The 27535-nt window shown below is 43.1% G+C and overlaps 1 protein-coding gene and 1 non-coding gene across 2 annotated transcripts; one reads left to right on the top strand and one right to left on the bottom strand.

The window, feature by feature from the left end:
- The first annotated feature begins 640 nt into the window (after nucleotides 1-640).
- Nucleotides 641-27535, top strand: LOC126281997 (leucine-rich repeat neuronal protein 2-like). Its single transcript, XM_049981386.1, has 4 exons — nucleotides 641-727; nucleotides 9288-9634; nucleotides 22533-23929; nucleotides 27154-27535. Exons 2-3 carry the CDS (start codon nucleotides 9300-9302, stop codon nucleotides 23056-23058), a joined length of 861 nt encoding a protein of 286 aa, XP_049837343.1. The 5' UTR covers nucleotides 641-727; nucleotides 9288-9299; the 3' UTR covers nucleotides 23059-23929; nucleotides 27154-27535.
- Trnap-cgg (transfer RNA proline (anticodon CGG)) lies at nucleotides 25273-25347 on the bottom strand. The gene has a single exon. It is a non-coding gene; the product is annotated as a tRNA-Pro (tRNA).

A 27535-nucleotide genomic window follows, 5' to 3' on the forward strand; every position in this document is an offset into this window, starting at 1 on the left:
ATTTGGGGGAGGGGACTTTCGTAATTGGGCTTTATTGAAAAGTATTTATTTCATGAGCTCTTGGCCTCTAACAGATTTTTAAGCTTTGACAGAATTTAATCTTATAGTTTTGCATAATAAACCAATCCTTTTAATTTCCAAGAGGGTCAGCGTCAGTAAGAAGTTTACATTCATTCAGAAGGTCGTTAATTTCATTTTGAGGCACAACTTGGCACGAAGGTTGTCTGTTTTTCCCCCGTTTAGGATGCCACACCATTTCAATAACAAAGACATAGTCCAACTTAACACAGGGAGTATGTTTGTGAAGGCCTGGAGAGCTAGATAATAACCTAGGCAAAGAAAGCCACTTTGGCGATCGAAAGGCTTCGCTAAGGACAGCACGGAGGCCCTTCAAAAGAGAACCGAGATGGTCGTTAAGCTGCTGCCGATCTCGCTATCACTCTTATTCCGATGCGTCGTCTGATGGTAACACGTTATCAACAGGCGAGATACATCAAAATGGTTCTGCCATTTTGTTTTCTCTTTTATCTTCTACGAACGAGCGGATTTCGGTGATCTTCGACTCAGTTCGTTGTCGTACGACTGATAGTACTATCTGAGGAGGAACGACCTATAAAACCGTACCCAAGGTGGGCTTCTTATCCTCTGCTTCGATACTTCGCGATAAGTTCTGCTGAGTTCTTCAAAGAACGCTGCTGCTAAGTATCAGAAGATTTGGAGAATTTGGGTAAGTAATTTTTTGCCCTTTAGTATTTCAAATTACGTACCGTAATGGGTTCGTCGCAAGAAGCTCCTCATGATACACTTGTCATCCGTTTCAATGGTTCTCTTTCATTGTTTTGCATGTAAATGAGAAACATAAAAGCAAAAATTACCTGGTATGTGTCAGCTGGAACAACGTCTATTCGCATGAACAATCTTCCAGCCAGTACGAAATGTCTCAGATACTAAATTAATTAGCCTAGCTACTGTCAAATGTCAAAAACTGTATCTATTTTTGTCCTGCTAAGTGAATTACTACAATCACACGGAACCTTGAATGCTGAAAATACTTTTCTGAGGCACTCCCCCATGGAGTGACGTTCTTATCTTTTTGCTGATGTCATCTCGTTCCTGACTTTATAGCGTAGTGTCTTAGATCATATGCTTAAAACATGTAAAATTAATACTCATAGTTTTCTTTTACTTTCGCGTGCATAGTCAGAGAATCAGACACAACTTGCATACCTTCGAAAGCCATCTGTTCTGTCCAACGTTTCACATTAATACTGCTTAGCAAAACTGTTTCTCGCACTCTTCTCCTATTCTCATATTTTCTTTCAGAACGTTTTCAAATTTTGCCTTGGCCTGTCTCCCCCTCTCTAAAAAGAAAGTTAATTTCAGAAAGAATGACATAAATTTACAAAAAAAGTGTTACATATGGGCTGTGGCGCAGTTTGTTTCCTGACGGCGGACAACGTCTGTTGATGAGGTGGGGTGAGTTCACAGACATATTGACCTGAGTTAGCCTCTTGGGCTAGTTTATTAATGCAATGATATTGTCGCTATGAGCGAGATGTTATATTTAAGATATTCCGGATATTCGTTTTACTGACGTCGATCAAACGAATGACTCATTGTGGTACGTGTTATCATTTTTACCCAGAAATTTTACGGCGCTCATCATCAGATAGTCTCATCACAAAATGGCGGACGCGTGACTTCAAAATATTATTGTCTAACTCATTACGTAATTTGATTGTCCCTTTTCGATCTTTTTATTTTCATTCGTTGTGTATTAGGTGGGAAATATGCACTTTGCTTATTTTCATTTGCTTTCTGGGTGGGAAAAAAATTAGCATTCTCTCAGTCGTATAGCATTTAACTTATTGCAAGCATTTTGTTATATATTTGTTGTTCTTCTTTCGGATGCAACGTCGAACAAATTTTGTGTTTCGAAACACGCTAAGGCGGTACATATAGTTACCAGTGCAAGAAGCACGATTCTTTTAAATCCTGTCCGATACTCTGTAATGTTTGCCCTTGGGCTCATTTATACTGCACGCTAATCTTGGAGGAAATTGTTGCCATTGAAAGCTGAATGGTAAGTTGGCTGAATTGATTGGAAGTAATGGTGTGATTGCTTACAAGCGTTTTCCGTTTCCAGTTAATAATTCCTCTTCTAAGACATCTTTCTCTGACTTAGTTCATCATTGTATCAATGGATGAAAACATTTTTTGCCCATTAAAGCCCATTAAATAATATTCAATGTTAGCTGAACTGTTTGTTGTGTGCAGTCCAGTCAACAATGACAAAAGTTTTCTCTAAATGGATAAATGCTTTAAACACAGGCTTAACCTTACTTTTAAGATACGCCGTAGGGCCAGTACTGTCTTGGTTGTTCGTATATTTCTCCGGGATTCAAAGTTATCTTCCCTAAACTCGACTTCTACCACTTTTCCAGTATTCTGTAAAAATATTTACGACGAGAAGTGAAATATCCAGAGGAGGGAACGAAACGAGTAGAGAACGGATGCAATGTTTTTCAGTGCCTGCTATGTCTTTTTAAAATGATGACAATATCAGGGTAAATTTACAAAGACCTTCGCAGTATGGGCCCACTTATTAGCACGACTTAGCACTCCGTTTGGCCTGGAGAATGCACTGATCCGGTTGGGAAGAGACTCAAAAGCAGCTGTATACTCTCTTGAGGCAAGATTGGCGACAACTATTGAAACAGGTCTTTGATATCCTGGACCACTGTCTTAGGAAAGAGCTGGCGTCCGAAGAAAGTGAGCTTCAAAACAGTCTGCGAGTTCCATGGGATCAGTGCAAAGGTTACCAACAACAAGGTTGCCAGGAACCGCCGTCGGTGGTGGAAGACCGCAAATGCAGCGGAGTTTAGTCAGTGTATCGGACGATGGGATGTGGGACAGCATATTTCGGATGTTTTGATTCCAATGCTCCTGGTTTCTTTTCTTTATTAAAAACTGCACTTTCACCGGAAGTCTCTCGAATTCAATTAAAATTATCCATTGGAGGGTGGCGCTTGTGCCGTTGAAGAGCCCTGCATTCATCGCTGGCTACCACGGCAGCAGCCGTCGTTGGGATGAGCCGGAGAAGTCTGGCTTTGTTGAGTCTATCAACACCGAAACATTTGGACACGAATCACAAGCTCAGAATGATTCAAGGATGTGTAAGTCGACTGCGTCCTTCCAAAGGAAACATCCCGGCATTTGGCGGAAGCGCTATTGGGAAATCATGGAAAATGTAAATCTGGACGATCCGACGCAGATTCGAAGCGACGTCCTCGTCGGTTTGTCGTCCGAGATGGACCCACACATGTTCTATTGCGGACAGATCTGTCGATCTCTCTGACCACAGAATTAACACCACACAGACAGTTGATAAAGACATGTGCCACATGTGGGCAACCACTGCGCTCATGAAAAACGTCACCGCCGTAATATCACTACAGAGGAGACACATGAGTCACTACCAACTGTAGCATGAAGCCATACGCGGTGTCTCAAGCCAGAACTTGCGCAACTGAGCGTCCCCAAAGCAGTGGAAGAATGGGATCCTGCTCAGGTCGCCGCCACACCCGCCAACGATGGTCATTCGGGGTAGTGAAGAAACACGATTCAACGTTGAACACAAATCATCAGCAATCCATGCTTCCCTGTCGCGGCACCACACCAAACACAGCCGTCTGTGTCGCGGTGTTAGCTACAGCCTACACATGGGGAGGTCATTGTGCGTTGGTGGGAGTCCATTACTTGTTCGCAGATGACAAGCGCAAATTAGGGTGTGTGGACAATACGGTGAACCTTCATTGTGATGGTCAGACGTGGTCTGCCGGAACCTTGAGGACGAGTATACCTGTCGTCACGTTTCCATACTGTCCAACATCGGGCCATTGCCACATTCGAAAGCCCCATAAATCTGGATATTGCATGATTCGACTAGCCAGGCAGAGGGGGACCCAAAATGATGCTTCTTCGAAACTCTGTCAGGTGCTGATAAGGCTGTCTCACACGAGTACGCGGAATCTCCGTGTCCTTCCGAACTCGCAACATCTGACGCTGTTCACCCCCCCCCCCCCCAATCAATGCTACCAGTCCCGGTAACAAACACTAAACACGACCAAGATTAATGCACTCTGGTGGGCGTTCTACCTGTCGCAGGAATTGCAACTCCGATCACTTACGTCCCCGCCAGTGATATGTGCTTATGCAAAGTTACAGAGGCATCGTACACTTTCCTCGCGGTACTTCTGTTTTTTTTTTTGTCAAGCTGTGTAATTCATGTTAGAATTCTGCTAGCATTACTAACTAAAGTGATAGTTCAATTATAGCTCACACCTGTCAGCAATTTCCTTCTTTGTAATTGGATTTATTACATTTTTTAAACTCTGACTGTATTTCTGCTGCCCCATACAACTTCAGCTGGATGATCTGTGTGACGGGTGGATCTCACGAGGATTTCAGTAATGTCTAGGTGATGTCTACTCCTTGGCTCTTTTTTCGACTGATATCTTTCACTGCAATACAGAATCTTCGTGTAGTATCATTCACGTAGCTCATCTTCATCTCCTTCCTCTTCCTTGCCTTTATTTCCTTTGTACATATTAGTTCCTTATTCAAGTTTACCTTCCTTGCTTAGTAGCGGTTAACTGTCAGAGTTCGAGATATTCAAACAGCTGAATCTCGTTTGTAGAAAGGGTCTCTTTAATTTTCCTATAGGCGACATTTGTCTACGATCCAGTTATGCATATTTCACAATCCTTGCTTTTCTCGTTTATCCATTGCTGCATTGCCATTTTGCATTTTCTATCAGTCTCATTTCTAAACTTCTGTAGTTGCTGTTCCACGCTTTAGTTTCCGCATCTTCACATTTTTTCCTTTCGTCAATTATTTTCAATATTTCGTGCGTTATCCACGGGTTTGTGCTGTGATTTGTGGGTTTTGCCAATTTGATTCCCAGCTGCCTTCAGTGTTTCATCTCTCAGAACTAACTACTCGTATTCTATTGTGTTCATGACCTCCTCTTCAGCCAATAGTTCCCTAATGCTCCCTTTGAAACCTCAACCTCCTCTGGTACTTTCATCTTAACCAGATACCGTCTCCTTAATTACCTGCAGTTTTACAGTTTGTTCAGTTTTAATATGGAGTTCATAACCATTTAGTTATGGTCAGAGTCAGCAAATGTATATGTAATATTTTGTAATACTTTAGACCATTATGCAGATATAAAATCAGAATTTAAAAAAGAATAATTATATTATGTACTGGGTGATCAAAAAGTCAGTATAAATTTGAAAACTTAATAAACCACGGAGTAATGTAGATACAGAGGTACAAATTGACACACATATGTTTGGAATGACACGGGGTTTTATTAGAAAAAAAAACCACATATTGCTAGACACGTGAAAGATTCACTTTGGTCATGTTTGGCCTCCCAGTCCATGCGATATTGGATTTGGGGTTACCTGAAGTTGCAAGTGTGTCGTGATCGACCGACATCTCTAGGGGTGCTGAAAGACAACATCCGACGCCCATGCCTCACCATAACTCCGGACATGCTTTACAGTGCTGTTCACAACATTATTCCTCGATTACAGCTATTACTGAGGAATGATGGTGGACATATTGAGCATTTAAAGAACATCATGTTTGCTTTGTCTTCCTTTCTTATGCTAATTATTGCTATTCTGATCAGATGAAGCGCCATCTGACGGACATTTTTTCAACGTTTGTATTTTTTTTTGTTCTAATAAAACACCATGTCATTCCAAGCATGTGTGTCAATTTGTACCTCTCTATCTACATTATTGCGTGATTTAGTCAGTTTTCAAATTTATACCGACCCCATGAACCATGGACCTTGCCGTTGGTGGGGAGGCTTGCGTGCCTCAGCGATACAGATGGCCGTACCGTAGGTGCAACCACAACGGAGGCGTATCTGTTGAGAGGCCAGACAAACATGTGGTTCCTGAAGAGGGGCAGCAGCCTTTTCAGTAGTTGCAGGGGCAACAGTCTGGATGATTGACTGATCTGGCCTTGCAACATTAACCAAAACGGCCTTGCTGTGCTGGTACTGCGAACGGCTGAAAGCAAGGGGAAACTACAGCCGTAATTTTTCCCGAGGACATGCAGCTTTACTGTATGATTAAATGATGATGGCGTCCTCTTGGGTAAAATATTCCGGAGGTAAAATAGTCCCCCATTCGGTTCTCCGGGCGGGGACTACTCAGGAGGATGTCGTTATCAGGAGAAAGAAAACTGGCGTTCTACGGATCGGAGCGTGGAATGTCAGATCCCTTAATCGGGCAGGTAGGTTAGAAAATTTAAAAAGGGAAATGGATAGGTTAAAGTTAGATATAGTGGGAATTAGTGAAGTTCGGTGGCAGGAGGAACAAGACTTCTGGTCAGGTGACTACAGGGTTATAAACACAAAATCAAATAGGGGTAATGCAGGAGTAGGTTTAATAATGAATAGGAAAATAGGAATGCGGGTAAGCTACTACAAACAGCATAGTGAACGCATTATTGTGGCCAAGATAGATACGAAGCCCACACCTACTACAGTAGTACAAGTTTATATGCCAACTAGCCCTGCAGATGATGAAGAAATTGAAGAAATGTACGATGAAATAAAAGAAATTATACAGGTAGTGAAGGGAGACGAAAATTTAATAGTAATGGGTGACTGGAATTCGAGTGTAGGAAAAGGGAGAGAAGGGAACATAGTAGGTGAATATGGATTGGGGCTAAGAAATGAAAGAGGAAGCCGCCTAGTAGAATTTTGCACAGAGCACAACTTAATCATAGCTAACACTTGGTTTAAGAATCATGAAAGAAGGTTGTATACGTGGAAGAACCCTGGAGATACTAAAAGGTATCAGATAGATTATATAATGGTGAGACAGAGATTTAGGAACCAGGTTTTAAGTTGTAAGACATTTCCAGGGGCAGATGTGGACTCTCACAATCTATTGGTTATGACCTGTAGATTAAAACTGAAGAAACTGCAAAAATGTGGGAAATTAAGGAGATGGGACCTGGATAAACTGAAAGAACCAGAGGTTGTACAGAGTTTCAGGGAGAGCATAAGGGAACAATTGACAGGAATAGGGGAAAGAAATACAGTAGAAGAAGAATGGGTAGCTCTGAGGGATGTAGTAGTGAAGGCAGCAGAGGATAAAGTAGGTACAAAGACGAGGGCTGCTAGAAATCCTTGGGTAACAGAAGAAATATTGAAATTAATTGATGACTTCAAGAAGAATATAATAATTCCAATCCCAAAGAAAGCAGGTGCTGACAGATGTGAAAATTACCGAACTATCAGTTTAATAAGCCACGGCTGCAAAATACTAACGCGAATTCTTTACAGACGAATGGAAAAACTGGTAGATGCAGACCTCGGGGAGGATCAGTTTGGATTCCGTCGAAATGTTGGAACACGTGAGGCAATACTGACCTTACGACTTATCTTAGAAGAAAGATTAAGAAAAGGCAAACCTACGTTTCTAGCATTTGTAGACTTAGAGAAAGCTTTTGACAATGTTGACTGGAATACACTCTTTCAAATTCTAAAGGTGGCAGGGGTAAAATACAGGGAGCGAAAGGCTATTTATAATTTGTACAGAAACCAGATGGCAGTCATAAGAGTCGAGGGGCATGAAAGGGAAGCAGTGGTTGGGAAAGGAGTGAGACAGGGTTGTAGCCTCTCCCCGATGTTATTCAATCTGTATTTTGAGCAAGCAGTAAAGGAAACAAAAGAAAAATTTGGAGTAGGTATTAAAATTCATGGAGACGAAGTAAAAACTTTGAGGTTCGCCGATGACATTGTAATTCTGTCAGAGACGGCAAAGGACTTGGAAGAGCAGTTGAACGGAATGGACAGTGTCTTGAAAGGAGGATACAAGATGAACATCAACAAAAGCAAATCGAGGATAATGGAATGTAGTCAAATTAAATCGGGTGATGCTGAGGGAATTAGATTAGGAAATGAGACACTTAAAGCAGTAAAGGAGTTTTGCTATTTAGGAAGTAAAATAACTGATGATGGTCGAAGTAGAGAGGATATAAAATGTAGACTGGCAATGGCAAGGGTAGCGTTTCTGAAGAAGAGAAATTTGTTAACATCGAATATAGATTTATGTATCAGGAAGTCGTTTCTGAAAGTATTTGTTTGGAGTGTAGCCATGTATGGAAGTGAAACATGGACGATAACTAGTTCGGACAAGAAGAGAATAGAAGCTTTCGAAATGTGGTGCTACAGAAGAATACTGAAGATAAGGTGGATAGATCACGTAACTAATGAGGAGGTATTGAATAGGATTGGGGAGAAGAGAAGTTTGTGGCACAACTTGACTAGAAGAAGGGATCGGTTGGTAGGACATGTTCTGAGACATCGAGGGATCACCAATTTAGTATTGGAGGGCAGCGTGTGGGGCAAAAATCGTAGAGGGAGACCAAGAGATGAATACACTAAGCAGATTCAGAAGGATGTAGGTTGCAGTGGGTACTGGGAGATGAAGCAGCTTGCACAGGATAGAGTAGCATGGAGAGCTGCATCAAACCAGTCTCAGGACTGAAGACAACAACAACAACAACCGACTTTTTGATCACCCGGTATATTCCACTGTTATTGGGGAATTTGTAGACCATGTGAAACGTCCCCTTTGAAAAATTTTTACACGACTGTGCTTAAACTGAAACACAATATTTTTGGCGCAACGCAATTTGACTTCCAAAAATCCCTACGAAAGAATGGCCCTGACTAACATTAACCTATACGTTTCACAAATCACTTACCTCACAAAAATCTTCGTTACTCAAGCTACTGCAATACAGCGAGCGCCACTACTGCCAGCTAAATAAAAGATTCAAACTACGGAAGTCACTAACTACTGAGGCACAGTTAGCAAATGAAAGATTTTAATAGAGAACAAACAATGTATTTACCTTAATAGTCATAATATATATATATCAGTTCATGGCACCAATTCTTACAAATTTCAAAACTCCGCCATCTCTCTCCCTACGTCCACCACTGCTGGCGGCTCACCTCCAACTGCGCAACGCTACGCGCTGTTAGCATCCAGCTGTCGCTGCTCAAAACTACAATGGCAGACAACAATGCAAACCAGCCACAGACTGCACACGGCACAGCCAGTGATTTTTATACAGAGCGCTACTTGGCGGCGGGGTTACCAATAAAAAAACCTAAACAGCCTACTTACACATGAATCGCATGAAAATCACTGTATTTCTCTAACACTCTCATTTGTTCACAGAACAAAACAAAGATGATCGGAAAGCTAGCCGTACTGTCTCTGTGCGTACCGGCTTGCACGACAGCGGAGATGGCGTGCGAGTGGTACCCTTCGGCAGAGTACCAGGACGTGGGGAAGCAGTGCTCCGGCATGGCGGTGACTGAGGTCCCGCGGATGCTGCCCGCCGGCCTCCAGCTGCTGCTCCTCACCAACACGGCGGTCTCGGCTCTGGACAGGTCCAGCTTCCGCGGCCGCACCCTGCCCAAGGTGAAGACCCTGAGGGTGACCGGGGGCGCGCTGGCCAGCGTCGGCGCGCACGCCTTCTGCGCCCTGCCCGCGCTCACCCTCCTCGACTTGTCACGCAACCGGTGAGTACTTCCGCCCGTGAGCACTTCCGGTACTGCACCGTTTGCTTGACTTCCGTGAATCCACTCCCAGTACTCCTCAAACGTGGTAAACGCCTTCGGCTTCCAACCTGCCGCATTTATTGAAATAGTTTTAAAAATTTGCTTTTTAACCTTACTTAACCTGAAAGTAACGAAGAGTTTAGGTCGTGACAGTTTTGTTCAGTAGCTAAATGTAATGCTGTTCAACACGTCCACGAGAATCAGGGGGCCATAGACACGGGTTCCCAGGTAGATGCCGTGTTTTTTGACTTCCACAAGGCGTTCGATACAGTTTCCCACAGTCGTTTAATGAACAAAGTAAGAGCATATGGACTATCAGACCAATTTTGTGACTGGATTGAAGAGTTCCTAGATAACAGAACGCAGCATGTCATTCTCAATGGAGAGAAGTCTTCCGAAGTAAGAGTGATTTCAGCTGCGCCGCAGGGGAGTGTCGTAGGACCGTTGCTATTCACAATATACATAAATGACCTTGTGGATGACATCGGAAGTTCACTGAGGCTTTTTGCGGATGATGCTGTGGTATATCGAGAGGTTGCAACAATGAAAAATTGTACTGAAATGCAGGAGGATCAGCAGCGAATTGACGCAAGGTGCAGAGAATGGCAATTGAATCTCAATGTAGACAAGTGTAATGTGCTGCGAATACATAGAAAGATAGATCCCTTATCATTTAGCTACAAAATAGCAGGTCAGCAACTGGAAGAATTCCTTAAATTATCTGGGAGTACGCATTAGGAGTGATTTAAAATGGAATGATCATATAAGTTAATCGTCGGTAAAGCAGATGCTAGACTGAGATTCATTGGAAGAATCCTAAGGAAATGCAATCCGAAAACAAAGGAAGTAGGTTACAGTACGCCTGTTCGCCCACTGCTTGAGTACTGCTCAGCAGTGTGGGATCCGTACCAGATAGAGTTGATAGAAGAGATAGAGAAGATCCAACGGAGAACAGCGCGCTTCGTTACAGGATCATTTAGTAATCGCGAAAGCTTTACGGAGATGATAGATAAACTCCAGTGGAAGACTCTGGAGGAGAGACGCTTAGTAGCTCGGTACGGGCTTTTGTTGAAGTTTTGGGAACGTACCTTAACCGAAGTATATTGCTCCCTCCTACGTATATCTCGCGAAGAGACCATGAGGATAATATCAGAGAGATTAGAGCCGACACACAAGCATACCGACAATCCTTCTTTCCACGAGCAACACGAGGCTGGAATAGAAGGGAGAACCGATAGAGGTACTCAAGTTACCCTCTGCCACACACCGTCAGGTGGCTTGCGGAGTATGGATGTGGATGTAATGAGGTGAGAAAGTAAAAAAAAAAAAAAAAAAAAGCACTCTGTCTTCAGGCCACAAGCTGCCCATCGGGACCATCCGACAACCGTGTCATCCTAAGAGATGAGGATGCGGATTGGATTGGCGTGTGGTCAGCACACCGCTCTCCCGGTCGTTATGATGGTTTTCTTTGACCGGAGCCGCCACTGTTCGGTCAAGTAGCTCCTCAGTTGGCATCACGAGGCTGAGTGCTCCCCGAAAAATGGCAACATCGCATGGCGACCCGGATGGTCACCCATCCAAGTGCCGACCACCCCCGACAGCGCTGAACTTCGGTGATCTGACGGGAACCGGTGTATCCACTGCGGCAAGGCCGTTGCGTGAGAGTATAAAGATATTACATTAAATACCCGACATCATTGATACAAATAATTGTGCGCAACTATGCCGTAATACGTGCAACAAGATTTTACGTATACTCACTATGCAGTATCTGTAGCCTTCAGAAGCGATGTCACCAAAATCGTTGTTAGTGCGTTGACGCACTTAGGTCCTTGCAGAGTAACGGCTGATTTAAAAATGAGGGAACTAATTTATTCTGCTTATTTCCGATCACTACTGCCTTGGAGTGCAAATATTCTGAAAATTCGACCAGCACTGTTTCTTAAGAAAACTTCTCCTAATTTCGCTGAACTTTGATACTTTTCCAGAGCATTTATCCCTCACATACAATCTTCTATCTTTTTGCTCAAAGTATATTTATAAAGCGGTTGCATCACAAAGACTTTAAACAGTCTTTACAAAAAATTTATATCATTGAAAACAATTCAGATGGAAATCAAACACATGGATTGGATTCGATAACTGACGACAAAATGTGCAATACTTCGCTTGAAGTACAGTCACGATCAGCTTCTTCATCACACTTTGATTCATTACTCAAACTGTAAAACAAAATCACTGTTTTCTTATGGCGACAAATGCTACATTTCAGTAAATGAATCGAGTTCAAGAAGAAATTGAAAGATTTTAAGATGTCCAGCTTCTCCTAGATGATTAAGTATTACACTCAAATGGATTACAAAGATCATATGAAATGCCTTAATATTCTTCTAAATTTTAGATGTAACTAATCCGTACAATAATTTTTAGGATACAATATGTCACCTTTATGTTATTCTATAGTGTAGAGCATAAACGAGGTAAAAGCCCTTGTACTGTCCACACTTTCCTCTCAGTGCAATATACTCGCGAATGAAAGCCAGTCTAACAGTCAAAAGCTGTTGCATGTTGTATTTGCTATAAACTGCATTAATAATTAACTTTTAGTAAAAGCAATTAACGTTTGGGCTTACTTACACTAAAACAAACATAGAAAAGTTAGCAAGAAAAATATTACTTTGAAGAATCTGCTACTTCCATAGATAGAGAAAAGTCTGATATTTATGTCGATATGAAGGCTGTAACATTTATCATAGCAGAATAATTTCCTATATGCTCATGAGAATTTAGGTATCCACACAACACACTTTGTAACTTCTCATGCAGGTAACAGAAGTCCTCTATCCTTGAATGTCAATAAGAAGACAAATTCAAGAAACAGCGCGTTATGGAATAGATTTTTATTTTTATAGAAACAAAGAACATACGGAAATTACATGGTGAGGTTAAGTGGCAATTCACTTCTAACAGATTCTTAGTGATAACGAAAAATATCATTAAGCAGTAAATGTGTGGGGTGGAGACCATGAATTCAGTCTTACCTCGTTTGCGTAATATTTTTGCTGCTTACTTTTGCTGAATCAGTGAGTGAGTTCGTTATTTACTGTATCTGCATTATCTCTGGAGTTAATTTTACAAGAAGGCAAAGACAAAACCACTCGAAACGGACTAACATTCTGATACTCAACCAAGGACAGTACGAAAGACTTTTATGTTCTACGCATCCCGAAGTGAGCTTCCTCTTCCGTTTGTAAATTTATTCACCGTTTAACACAGTCGTCCATTTAAAGTCGATGGGATTTCACACGTAGTCATGACACCTGAGAAGTTAAGTTGAGAACCTGTATTACGGGGATGCAAATACCTAGGGAGGTAACTTAGCTTATAGTGGAAAGAAACTCCCAGTTGCCACATACTGATATGTACAACCACCAAATTGATGCAAGAAGTCAAACTCGAAAACTACAGACGATCTTCGCCATCTTAATGAAATTGTTTTCTTCCCCAAATCGGATATTAAAATAAATTAGTCCAGTAAGTACGAAAATAAAGAAGTTACCTCTCCTCTCTACTTGTGCATTGAAATCAACAGAAATTTGATTTGAAAATCTAAACCAAATATTAAATTAATTTATATACCAAGAGGTGCTATTTTGTGCAGTAATGACATTCCTGAAAAATGCGATTTTTTACAATATTCAAGTTGTCTGTAAAACTGAATACACCTGGCAGCATTATAGAGGGTGAATCACGAGGTTTTCCCCCTGTTGCTGGAGGTTGTGCTTAGGTTATTTGGAACAAAAAATGTAAATACAGTACTGTGATCAGATCCATAATTAAGGAGCTACAACAGAGTTCAGAAATTTGCCACGGTGCACGGATCGCTACGCTTGTGTTCGCAGGACACACGATCAGTCAGGTAGACAAGTGCAGCGAGTGGTACGTTTCCATAACAACCACGTTGTTGATACTGCAGTCATTGTTTACTGTTAATGTCTCCTGTGCACAGTAAACTTTGCGATCCCGTACAAGTTTTCATCACAGGAGTATGGAGAGATTGCGTACATTTTGGGCTTTGTGATGGTAATGCGAAAGCTGCTGTTGCCGAATATCGCCATCGGTATACTAATCGTAGGATTCCGAGTACCAAGACATTTAGTGGAACATATCGAACATTGCCAGAAGCTGGTACTCTTCCCGGTATTCGTATTCAGTCTGAAAGACATCGTGACGTTCAAGAAGAGGAAAACATTCTAAGTTCGGTAGAGCGGAGTCCTCGTTCAAGTACAAGATGCCTAGCTACGCGACTGAACGTTTCACAATCTCAGCTATGTAGGATTCTTCATGAGAATCGACTGTATCCTTTTCATGTGCACAAAGTTCACCATTTAGAGCCACATGATTGTGCCAAACGTTTGCACTTTCGTAACTGGTTAAATGGAAGTCGGCAGCTCTGTCGCTTCCTAATGTTCAGTGATGAAGCAACATTTACAAGAGATGGCATCGACAACATGCATAACATGCATGTGTGGGCAGACGAAAATCCTCATGCCTCGGTAGTATCTCAGTTTCAACGCAGATACAGTGTCAGTGTCTCGTGTGGTGTTGTTTGTGACCAGTTACTGGGACTGTTTATTCTCCCGGCAAATTTAAAAGGTCAGAAGCACGGTAACTTTTTACAAGAAGACTTATCGCAGCTTCTTGAAGATGTTCTTCTGGAAACAAGATGCGACATGTACGTTCAGCATGATGGGACACTTGCACACTTCCACCATGAAGTAAAAGCCTATCTTAATCAGAAATTCCCACACCGATGGATAGGTCGCGGGGCCCTACCAACTGGCCTGCTAGATCCCCAGATCTGGGGGTGGATGGCAGACATCGTCTACGAAGTGAAGGTGGATACACGAGAAGAATTGATATAACCCATTTTCGATGCCGCAACCTCAATAAAGAACGAGCATGTGAAATTACGAAATGCTGCTCGCGCGGCTCACTCCCGTACGACTCTTTCCTTCAGTTCCAGGGAGGACAATTTGAACATTTGCTTTTAATCCACACTGAATGCAAGAGACTGTTACAAATTGTTTAAATTAATTGTTATGTGCATTTTTATAGTGAAATCCTACAATAAAAGCTTCGTTAGTCATTTTACTGCGTGTTTCAGTTACTGCAGCTCCTTAATTACGGAATTACGGATCTGATCCCACGCTCCGGAAACCTGGGGAAAACCTCGTGACTCACCCTGTATACTATATCAGTGAAATATACACCTGAAGCCCTCTATCAGTCAACGATGACGTAACGTAAGATTTCTTGTCGCACTTTTGAAGTTTTCTCGTTAAATCTTGCCACCCAGAAACTAGCTGCTACTCGTATACACCACATGCAAGACGTGTAGATGATGGTTCAGAACCAATGATTTCGGGACTGTTGCGCGTTCGCAATCACGAGCAGTGAAGGAAGTCTTACCATTTTGTGAATCACCTACATAATTCAACATCTAATGAAATAAATGTACACATTATATACATGCACATATCTGTCAGTTTGCGTGTATGTGTGTGTGTGCGTGTGTGAATGGGAGAACGGAATGTAATGTTGTTTCTTTACATTCAATTGAAACAAATAATTAGTGATTCAAATAATCAATTAGTGATGTAAACACGTTCATTACCAAAACACTTTTGCATCTAATGTGCAAAGTTTAATGCCATATCGAAAAAAATTAATTAGTTTTTGAGCAAAGTACCTGGAGTTGGCATTTTGGACATCATACACATTTTCACATTATTTTGCCTCTTAGCAAATGTTGTAGCGATCGGAATAAATGGAAACCCGATAGCGCAATATCGGGCTCGTGTGGTGGGTGAAGTAATACCTACCAGGTAATTTTCTCGTGGGTTCGTCTTGCGCAATGAGATCTTGCATTACGGTGTTGCAGAATAACGTCTCTCTTTTTTTTTTTTTTTTTTTTTTTTTTTTTTTTTTTTTTTTTTACAGCCAATTCAGTTCATTCTGGAATAGGTAACGAGATCACACCTCCTCTGGGTCGACAGGGAACAGGCTGCCCCTGTCCTCCACCGGTTTGTTTGTTATTGGCGGTAATTTTCCTCAAACGCCCCCCTCGTCCTTTTATACACTCCTGGAAATTGAAGTAAGAACTCCGTGAATTCATTGTCCCAGGAAGGGGAAACTTTATTGACACATTCCTGGGGTCAGATACATCACATTATCACACTGACAGAACCACAGGCACATAGACACAGGCAACAGAGCATGCACAATGTCGGCACTAGTACAGCGTATATCCACCTTTCGCAGCAATGCAGGCTGCTATTCTCCCATGGAGACGATCGTAGAGATGCTGGATGTAGTCCTGTGGAACGGCTTGCCATGCCATTTCCACCTGGCACCTCAGTTGTACCAGCGTTCGTGCTGGACGTGCAGACCGCGTGAGACGACGCTTCATGCAGTCCCAAACATGCTCAATGGGGGACAGATCCGAAGATCTTGCTGGCCAGGGTAGTTGACTTAGACCTTCTAGAGCACGTTGGGTGGCACGGGATACATGCGGACGTGCATTGTCCTTTTGGAACAGCAAGTTCCCTTGCCGGTCTAGGACTGGTAGAACGATGGGTTCGATGACGGTTTGGATGTACCGTGCACTATTCAGTGTCCCCTCCACGATCACCAGAGGTGTAAGGCCAGTGTAGGAGATCGCTCCCCACACCATGATGCCGGGTGTTGGCCCTGTGTGCCTCGGTGGTATGCAGTTCTCATTGTGGCGCTCACCTGCACGGCGCCAAACACGCATACGACCATCATTGGCACCAAGGCAGAAGCGACTCTCATCGCTGAAGACGACACGTCTCCATTCGTCCCTCCATTAACGCCTGTCGCGACACCACTGGAGGCGGGCTGCACGATGTTGGGGCGTGAGCGGAAGACGGCCTAACAGTGTGCGGGACCGTAGCCCAGCTTCATGGAGACGGTTGCGAATGGTCCTCGCCGATACCCCAGGAGCAACAGTGTCCCTAATTTGCTGGGAAGTGGCGGTGCGGTGCCCTACGGCACTGCATAGGATCTTACGGTCTTGGCGTGCATCCGTGCGTCGCTGCGGTCCGGTCCCAGGTCGATGGGCATGTGCACCTTCCGCCGACCACTGGCGACAACATTGATGTACTGTGGAGACCTCACGCCCCACGTGTTGAGCAATTCGGCGGTACGTCCACCCGGCCTCCCGCATGCCCACTATACGCCCTCGCTCAAAGTCCGTCAACTGCACATACGGTTCACGTCCACGCTGTCGCGGCATGCTACCAGTGTTAAAGACTGCGATGGAGCTCCGTATGCCACGGCAAACTGGCTGACACTGACGGCGGCGGTGCACAAATGCTGCGCAGCTAGCGCCATTCGACGGCCAACACCGCGGTTCCTGGTGTGTCCGCTGTGCCGTGCGTGTGATCATTGCTTGTACAGCCCTCTCGCAGTGTCCGGAGCAAATATGGTGGGTCTGACACACCGGTGTCAATGTGTTCTTTTTTCCATTTCCAGGAGTGTATATAGGGGTACGTTACAGCTGACAGTAAGTAAGATAATACTAGTTTCTGTTCATACCAGATAGTAGGTAAATAAGAAGAGTTGAAACCAATGTACAGTATTTCTCACAATAATGAGGGCAGGAAACTATAATAACAGTGAGGAACATAGCTTATCTTTATCTGTAGCAGTCGTTGTTTTTCTGTCTTGCTGTTAGATGTGGCCGACATTCTCGCAAACTGTATCGCAGTTGCAGCAGAGCTTCGAGCAGTGCAGGTCTATTTTACAGTAGTTTCAGGAGTAGGCAAGACACCCACTTCTGTATTTTCATGCGATATAGGTCAGAGTAACTTTGGGTGCTGGTGACTGAAGCATAGTGGTTCCAACCAGCCGCCAGGCGATCCTTTAACATCGTCAAAAACCAGTACTCGGGATCCTCATTTTTGCTCAGCCAGTGCTGTATCTTGTGGTATACTCGGAGAATATGCTGACAAGCATATCCTCAGTTTTTTGCAGAGAAGCGATGTTGGTAGTTGTTCTGTATGTCAATCTGATGCAGCTTCTGTATCTGAGGTGGTTCAGAGACTTTTTCGGTTACATGACCATGCGACTTGATGAGGAATCCTTTAGCACTCTCTACTATGGTCTCCTTTTCCACATTAGAATCCTCAAATGTTTGCATGTCACCGCCTCTGACTGCATGCGAGAATAGGGTATTCTCGCGAACAGGGTGACGAATTCCCTGACGAGAGTGAATCTGATGTGGGATTTTCCTTCTCCTTCACCAATACTAAAAGACTTACTTGATTGAGACCTGTTAGAATGACGAGAAGGTCCTCGTTTCCCCCTAAAACTATGACGATTGAATGTGGTGGAGGAGTGTGGAGGGGGGGGGGGGGAGCGACTGAATATATGGCGGTGTTGATAATCAAGGTAGGCTGTTGGCAGCTTCCGCTGCTTGCTTGGAAGCTATGCCTGATTTGGTCAATTTGTACATTAACACGTGTTCTTCGAATCAGAGAGGAATTTTTCCAGAGTGACACAGGGTAGCATCGTTTCGTTAAAGATTATTTCTATACAGCCTCGTCCGGAGGACCTTCTCGATCACTCGTTGTCCTTCGTGCTGGTGCTCAAGACAACTAACAAACACTAAAACAGATTTTGAACTATATGTTGATTGAATGAAAGCGGTGTAGCTGCCTCAGATATCTGAAAATGACTGCTCACTGTGTTCAACAGTCCGACGAGACAGGCATCCTCCATCGGGAGTGGGAGATCAGTGCCATCTCACATTTCACTCCTCCACCATCGCAGGCATCAACTACCAGCCATTCCAATAACATCGTGACAGTACTGGAGGATGGAATTCGGCAACGGAAGCGCAACAAAACGCTGCGACGAACGTCTTGAGTTGACCTGTTACCTCAGCGTTGAAATAGCTCGAAGTTCAACACCCACCACACGTTGTACAGTTGGTCTGACGAAAAACGTCTCGCAGCCCTCTTTTGTGTGAAATTTAATGCTCTTCATTTTCATAAATAGCTTTGGCAAAAATTGCCGCGTTTTCTAGTTATAAGCGAAAACTCAAAAAAAAAATTAAAAAACTCCAATTCTTCTTTACATTTTTGACCCATTTTTGGGGCGAACTTTACTGGGACTTTCTAAATTCAAATTCATCACCTACGAAAACGTATAGAAAGCTTGTCAAAAAGACCTCTACGAAGCTTGCCGCTTTTCGCCTTTCTGGGCAACATTTGACTGGACTATAATGCATAGGATAGGAAGTAGTAGAAAAACATACTTTATTTAAAAACATACTAAAAACTAAGCTAGAACGAGTCCACACTGGCCTCACTCGACAGTCTGGCTGGCGATGTGTTGGCCTCCGTGTTCTGGGTATTCACGCAGCGGTTCTTGGATCACTTTCTTAAACAAAAGTGTTTCCTCTGGAAACATAGGAGGGGAGAAATTGCTTTAAAGCGTAGTTTTTTCTTTGTGTTATGAGTGGATTTTTTTTTACGAGTCTACTCTAGGAGCCTTACACTGGCATCACAAATTGTTAGTGCACGGTACATTTTTGTTGCATTGCGGAATTGTTTTACTCAGTTGTAGGCGTATTTGTCAATATACTGAGTAACTAATTTATCGGTGTATTTTGTTAAACGTATTGCACTCTGGAATTGTTAAATGTTGAAAGTCATTTTTTTTCATTTACACACAACTGTTGAACTTGGGCATGGGTATTTTTAGAAAATCGGTACGATTGTGGCAAATAGTTACAGGTTGTGCGAGTGCTTACGGTAAATGTCTTGGTGTCATTTTCTTGTAATATTTCATCCACAATCTGTAACGTGAAAGAGCCTTACTTCAGTAATTACGGTTTAACGGTCGATCAAAAAAAGTTTCTGTTCGAAGACTGTACACTTCAAAACTGGTATGACTATCAGGCAAACTCGCCTTGAGCTTTGAGGCAATCATCCCACTGATGCACGAGGTTGAGGATACCCGTTTGGTAAAACACAGTGTCCTGCTGCGTGAAGAAGTGCGTAACTGCCTGTTTCATATCCTCCTCCATGAGGAATCGTCGATCCTTCAAAGAGGAGGGATGACGACTAGAGGGCTGGTGTTCGAGTGCCCCCAACTTGGCATAACTTCTGCATAACAATATTTGCGGTAGGGGGCGTGCCTTACCATGTCTTTTTGGCCCATGGGAGCGCTGCCTTATTATCTGTTCCAGGACGGCACAGTACTTTGGTGACCTCGCCATGCGTTGAGGACTGAGACGGGTCTTATGAGTGACCACGGTATCCTAGAATAAAGGATCCTCTGTTTCCGAAACCAGCGCTGATACACTGCTCACCTGTACCTTGCCATCCAAGGTCACCTGGCCTCGTTCCACTGGTTTTCTCTGTCGTAGGTGATCCCAAATGAGTCTACAGCAGGCCCATTGATACTGTTGAACAACTGAAGCAGAGAATTGTACACCTTGACAAAATTTGTCTAACGTTACTGAGGTCTTTGAAAGAATTCATACGGTACCGTAGAGACGGGTGCACTGCTGCATCCAAATGGTAGAGAAACACGTGGAAGGCCTCCTTAAACACCCAAGAGTGCAGAGTATCTTGTTATGTGTCATGTGCCTAGGGTGTATTGCATTTCTTGTAATGGTAGGCCATGGGCTAATTTTGAACTCGACTGGATGGGCATTTAATGAACAAGTCCACGTTTCAAACACACGGGAATTCTGTTTTGGAGAGTTGAGGATCAAACACGTGTTCGCTCATTGTGTTTCAAGTTTCTTACAGTTTCCCTCAATTACATGAGGCATGTGCTAAGATGCTTTCTTAAACATAGTCAAAGTCAGTTTCGTGCGCCATCCTTTCCATGCCGGGTCCGTGTTCAGTCTCCAGATACCACGATGTTGATGGCGTATTCAGCACTAATCGTTACTTATTTAGCATGAAAATCAAAGCGCAAACTGGCAAACCAAAAGAGATGAATTACATGATCAAATTACAGGCATGGAAAAAAGCCCTGGGAAAATGCCATTGAGGAAACGGGATAGTTCCGTATGATATATTCTAAGACGTAGTTTAATTAGACCGCAGAAGGGACAGTTGCAGTTAAAAACCGTAGGCAGAGACGTAAACGAAACTTGATATAGTGCCTGCAACACACTTGGTGTTACAAATAGGAGAACTCGGAGCCGAACGCGATACTTACTATTTAACAATTTCTTTAAAATAATGGAACACAAGGAAACACTTCTTAAACTGATAAAAAAACTCCTTGTAGTGTAACCTAATGTACCTTATTTTTAAATCACCTAAAACAATACATTTTGCATTTTTTACAGTTTTTCAAAGAAAGTCTTGCATATTTCCCGTTCCGCCCCACCCACGGGGCAGAATGGGATAAGGGTACTTTTTGTTACGTTATTGCATAAAAGTTGAATTTGAATTACGAATATCGTATTAAACTATGACAAATGTTGTGTAACAGGCAATTCAGACTAAGGAATGTGTAATTTAAACAATTAAAAAGTCATTCTTCAAAATAAGAAAATATTTTAATGTCATTCTGAAAAATGTACAGTGCTTAATAACCACCAACCACTAACCACTATCCCTTTCGACAAGAGTCACAATTCAGTATTTCCTCTTCACCTTCACTATCTATGCCAGCACATGAATTGTGTGCCCACTCTGGCATGCGACCCAGCCCTCATTAGAAACGGAGTAGAAGTCCCCACAGTAGAGACTCGCAGCATCCTCTCTCTCTCTCTCTCTCTGATTCTCTCTTCTCCATCATCTTCTTCATTTTTCTTAAGGTCTCTGATGTCCTCTGTTTTGGTTTTTTTGGGTGTACAGTTTGATATTTTTGCCTTAAGTTGCATTGCACCTGACGTCTATGTCCTGACATTGTTCATATTTGTGCACCCTCCTACTTTCTGTAGGCCTACTTTATGTGCGACAGCATTCTGCAGTTCCTTCTTATAAGGATAACCTGTTAATACGACGGATTTTCCTTTTCGTCTTGTAGTCTGCCGAGTATTTTGACAGATAAGTGGGATTTGAATGGCAGCCTCGGGCGATATCTGGAAAGCTGAGTTGTTCAGCGAACATAGCTGGTTGGAAGAGTCTGGCATCCATGAACATCAAGACATGGTTTGCTTTCTACTTGCATCAAAATATGACGGGGCAGACACTATCCCATTCTGCCCCGTCCCGTTCCGCCCCAAGAGCACTTTTGATGTTAACAATTTTTATGGAATGTAATAACTGACGTATTTAAACGTATTAAATAACTAAAGTATAACAAATGCCGTGCACTTTAAGGGAATGTGTAATTTTAGGGTATAAAATTAACAGTTAACAGTTTACCTGGCGTTGAAATTCACCAAACGTTAGGACAATTCAAGCGGTAATGCGACGGACAACAACTCACTCAATCTCGCACTTCAAACTAAATCAGAATGGCTCCCCTCACTTCCCTTCCATTCGGAGAAATAGTTATATGCCCATACAGCAGGTTGCAATACTGTCCAGTCTAGAAAAGAGCAGTTTCCCATTATGCCCCGCTATCCAGTTCTGCCCCGAGTTCCCTACTCAAAGGAGAGAGAAAGAGGTCAGAAATAACATAGAAGGTGCTGTTAATCCTCTATCTTCACCTCCTATTTAAACCTGTTCAGTTATTCTTAGTAGCTACATCGTTATGCAGGATTCAACTATGTCGACTTTGTTTTATTCGTCTTCCAAATGCTTTGAAACGTATCACAGCAAGGATCAACTGATTTTTCTCGTGTTTCTTGTTTCAGGTTGAAATTGTTGGACAGTCTGAGCGTCAATTGCAACGAAGCTTTAAGAACTGTAGTCCTGGTGGATAATCCCAACCTCCAGCAGTTTCCGCGATTGGTCAGCTCTTCAGTGGAAGATCTGTACCTGGACAACTGTAACCTTGCGAGCATCGACGTTGGGATGGTCGAAGGGATGCCCTCCCTCAAGGTTCTCTCTCTGATTGGTAATCGACGTCTCCACTGCCCGTCCGTGAAAACCCAGTTTAATGTGGCTCGGCCCGATCTCCGGGTCGATTGCGAAGATTCTGCTACTGTTCTCCCATCCTCTATCTTTCCTGATGACCATAAAGCCACTCCAGAAGAACCGCTCAACGAATCAGATACCACTGGCGGTGAAGAAAGCACATCAGAAACATCACACGATGAATCCAATGAAGCAGATTCCGCAGTCGAGAACAAGGAAAACTATTACACTGCAAATGCTGCGTCAAGTATTCTATCATCATTTGCAACCATTGCTGTTATATCTATCGTCATAATTATTTGAGTTTTATAATGCTTCGCTATTGTTCCGGAAATAAAAATAATTCGAATTCCGCGGTTCCGACCAAGGTGCTCTGGAGGTTTCTCTAGGTCACCAGGCTAATGCTAGACTGGCTGTCCTCCACCAACTATTCCCCGCCCCGCTCCCAAGCTACTGCAGTACTTGACTAAAAACAGTAAAGTTCTAGAAGAGCCCGCACAACTCTAAGGAAGAGGGAATGGAAGATGAAAAAGGAAGTATTATGTTGTTCCACAATGAAATCATGGTTCTTCAGGATCTTTAAACTAGTTACAACTTGAAATTTTCATGATATTATTAATTTTTGAAACCAGTTTAAGTACTAATCCAGTAAACTGTACCCAGTTAAATTTTCATTTATTCTCATAAAACAGTATTCGAACCTTTTCAGGTTCCGACATGTATCTCACATGTTATCATCCAAAGATGAGCCTGAAAAGCTTTATACATTGCTACGTTCATATTCAGTGCGTAGTCACGTATTCTAGACAACCTATGAAGGATAAGCTTATTCGTGTAGGACCCGACGGAACTAACGTTTTAAAACTTAATCAGTTATGAAAATTTCTCTTTCTTATCGAGTGTATACGGAACAGACATTTTGGAAATATACCCATCACTCCTCGATACCAATCAGAGAGAACGAGAAGCATACTCTTACGAAAAAGACAAAACAAGCAGATAACCAAAAAAAGAGAGAAAGAAATTAGCAGCAGCCTGTCTTTCGAGGACTCGGCAGAGATATGTCGCGAAGTATCGAAACAAAGTGACATTCATGGAGTCAAGGCAACAGGCCTAAGTGTATGAAGTAGGTTGATAAAATGATACCAACGCATCGACACATTTTTCGGCAAAAGTAAGTACTTTTTTTCATTTCTACGTACTAACATAGAACTGTTATTAATAAACGTTTAGAGGCAATTCTGAGTCAAGTCATCATACATTGTGAATTAAATCAAGCCATTTGTAGCAAACAATTTGCTTTGTACGCTTGGGAGCTTACCCGTACATACCCAGATGCGCTACAGGCTGTTTTCTCGACTTCACAATCTACTAACCTTGTCCTATCAGACTGCTAATGAAAAGTCTAGACCATGAAGTAAAAACTGACAAGTATTTCACAGTTCGCTTCGTGTAGCTGGCCCTGTTAGTTGCAACAGTAGTGCACGCCAAACTCTTGGTTTTTCTACAGACGAATAACCCTGTTCGATCATCCGCGGACGTCCGTAACAGCACTCGCCGTCGGCCTAGCCATACACTGAAAATATCAGTACAAAAGCCGTGCACATTACGAAAGACGTTCATTTTAGCGAGAGCATTTTTGCCTTTTGTAAACACGAAACATCCGGAGAAGAAAGAAAACGTTTTACTCAATATGAGACAGTCTGATAAAATACAAAATCATTAGGTTGTGTTAGTAATAGATGAAAATGAAGAAATCAGATGTTTATTTAAAATGTTTGCTAAAAAGATGAAGAATATAGTTCGCTTCTACAGTTGGTAAGGCTTCCATGTCGCATCTAAGTTCGCTCTCGTATCGTGGGCCGCTAGCATAGGCGTGACCACTGTACGCAGGAGGCGGTACTCACCGTGGGCCCACACGAGTGCTTCCTGACCGAGCAAGCTGCCGAGTCAAGTATCAAGTGACTGCCTGCTGGCCGCTTTACACCGATCACCCGAGACATTGTGACCACTGCCCACCGCGACGCTGCGGTCTCGTGACGCGGTAAGAAAAGAGTGTAAGCGGAGCAGACACGAACGGCGGATCACCCTAGCCAACATATGGGCTTCAAAAGGGGAAACCACTGAGATATCGACTTAGACTAAGTACAGAATATTATTACACACAGGCTGTGAACGAGTATCTCGAAAACGGCGAAGCTGGTCGAATGTTCACGTGCTACTGTCGTGAGCGTCCACGAAAAAAGGTAGAAGGGCAACGAAACTACCACTAGGCGCTAAATAGCTGCATGTCGACGACTCTTCACACAACGTGGGGTTCTGAGGCTTGTGTGCTCTGTAAAGTAGGATAAATGTTAATCGGTGGCATCTCTGTCGAAATAGCGTATTGCTGGTGCACGCACAAGTGTTTCGAAGCACACCGTTCATCGTACAATATTGAACATGGAGCCAGAATGAGATTTTCACTCTGCAGCGGTGTGTGCGTTGATATGAAACTTCCTGGCAGATTAAAACTGTATGCCGGACCGAGACTCGAACTCGGGACCTTTGCCTTCCGCGGGCAAGTGCTCTACCAACTGAGCTACCCAAGCACGACTCAGGCACCGTCCTCACGGCTTTACTTCTACCTGTATATCAGCGCACACTCCGCTGCAGAGTGAAAATCTCATTCTAGAAACATCCTCCAGGCTGTGGCTTAGCCATGTCTAAGCAATATCCTTTCTTTCAGGAGTGCTGGTTCTGCATGGTAACTTTTGTAAAGTTTGGAACGTAGGAGACGAGGTACTGGCAGAAGTAAAGCTGTGAGGACGGGACCTGAGTCGTGCTACGGTAGCTTAGATGGTAGAGCACTTGCCCGCGAAAGGCAAAGGTCCGAGTTCGAGTCTCGGTCCGGCACACACTTTTAATCCGCCAGTAAGTTTCATTGAACATGGAGCTCCGCAACAGATCACCCCTACGTGTTACCATGTTGACCCAACGAAATCGTCAGTTGAGGTTGCAGTAGGCTCGGGACCATCGGATTTCCAACGTCGATCAATGGAAGCGTGTCGTCATTTCGGGTGAACGACACTTCTGCTACAATAGGTCGATGCTCGTAGCCACAAACGCCGTCACCGAGGTGACTGGCAGCTCCAGACGTGCAGCGCGCCACGGACGCAGGATGGTGGGAGCAGTATCCTGCTATAGGAGACATCCTCCTGCGCTTGCATTGGTCCTGTGGTAGTAATCTAAGACCAGCTGACAGCTGCGAACCACTTGCATTGCTCCATGCCTCATGCCTCCTCGACGGCGCGGTCATCTTTCAGCAGTATAACTGTCTGTGTCTCGGAGCCAGAACCGTTCTGCAGTCGTTTGAGGAGCGTTATAGTGAACTCACACTGATTTCTCGGCAACCAAATTCGCCTGGTGTAAATCCGTAACTCCTATGAAACCCATCTGGCTCACTATCGGGCACCATCACCGCATACGCAAATCAGCGGCCCGTTATTTACGCGAATCACATGGCCTGTGCGTCGACATCCCGTATCTCCACAAAACTACCAAGAAACGTCGGATCCCTGATACGCAGAGTCAGTGGTGTACTTCGTTATAAAGACAAACAAAGAAACTATCAAGCAGGTGGTCATAATGTTTTGGCTCGTTTGTGTCTTGTGAAACTGTGGTGCACTATCTAGAGAACACGTTACGAATACTTTGAATTAATTACCAAATCTACATCCCTCCACTTTAACATCTCAGGCTCAGAGAAACTAATGTCGTCAGCGTCTCTCAGCTGACGCCTGACTTAACCACTCACTTGTCGCCATTGTATACACTGCCTGGCAGTCGTAGGTGACAAAAGAAATTCGTGCAGTTGCTGCTGGACCGGGTGACACACAGTGTCACGACGTATAGGTAATTCCAGGACGCATCTTATCATAGTCGGTACATAGAGCCCAAATGTTTCCGTGACAAGATGAAGAAAGAAACAAATTTTCTTATGAGGGCTGAAACATCAATGCGTAACCCACAATCTGGCCATTTTGCGCATTTGAGTCTTACAAAAAGAAGTAGTCAGCTGTTCTTAAACAGGTAATAGGAAACAAACAGAAAAATAGTGGAATTTTATTAATGCGCTTACAAGTTACCAAGGACTGGGCGGGGTTTAGATCTAAATGTACATCACAGTATATCAGTGGGGTAGTCGTGATCTTGATCGCCTTCTATGTACATTAATTTTTCGTGATCTTGATCGCCTTCGATGGACCATCATTTTCGTTGTCTGCTGCTGTATTTCAGTTTCGTAGCATTTGAACTTGTTCCCTTACACTTGTCAATCACTTGTCTGTGTAAGACTGTCAAAAATTTATCACAAGGACGTTTATTTCTTGTTCACTTAATACTACTTCTTTCTTTCAGTATCGAGGATCAATACATGATGTGGACTCACCGCTGACCGACATACACCTCAGAATAATGGGACTCTGGTGTTAACAGAAACACGAAGAACACGATTTCTTATTGTTTCCTCGCCACCGAAGATGAAATGAGAAGATGACGCAAAAGCTAGAAAATGACACAAGGAGCTCAAGATTAATAACTTAATGAACTGAGAAACAAATACAGCACATATGACAAATAAAGTGTCTATAAATGTTGAAAATCTCAGAATTTATTTTGCAACCAATTTAAAAAAAACACACTACGTATTTCCGTTTTAATATAGGACAACTGCTACTGTTGATGTAAGAAAATTTGTAAGGAAATAACAAATTTTCGAATAAAGAAACACACTAAGTCA

The sequence above is a fragment of the Schistocerca gregaria genome, chromosome 7 (assembly GCF_023897955.1).
Source record: "Schistocerca gregaria isolate iqSchGreg1 chromosome 7, iqSchGreg1.2, whole genome shotgun sequence".
Taxonomy (NCBI): domain Eukaryota; kingdom Metazoa; phylum Arthropoda; class Insecta; order Orthoptera; family Acrididae; genus Schistocerca; species Schistocerca gregaria.

What these genes read in the sequence shown, in the direction of transcription:
- LOC126281997 (XM_049981386.1), top strand. Translation starts at nt 9,300, where the DNA reads ATGATCGGAAAGCTAGCCGTACTGTCTCTGTGCGTACCGGCTTGCACG. An exon ending in CTCGACTTGTCACGCAACCG is followed by an intron (nt 9,635 to 22,532) that starts GTGAGTACTTCC and finishes TTCTTGTTTCAG; the next exon opens with GTTGAAATTGTTGGACAGTC.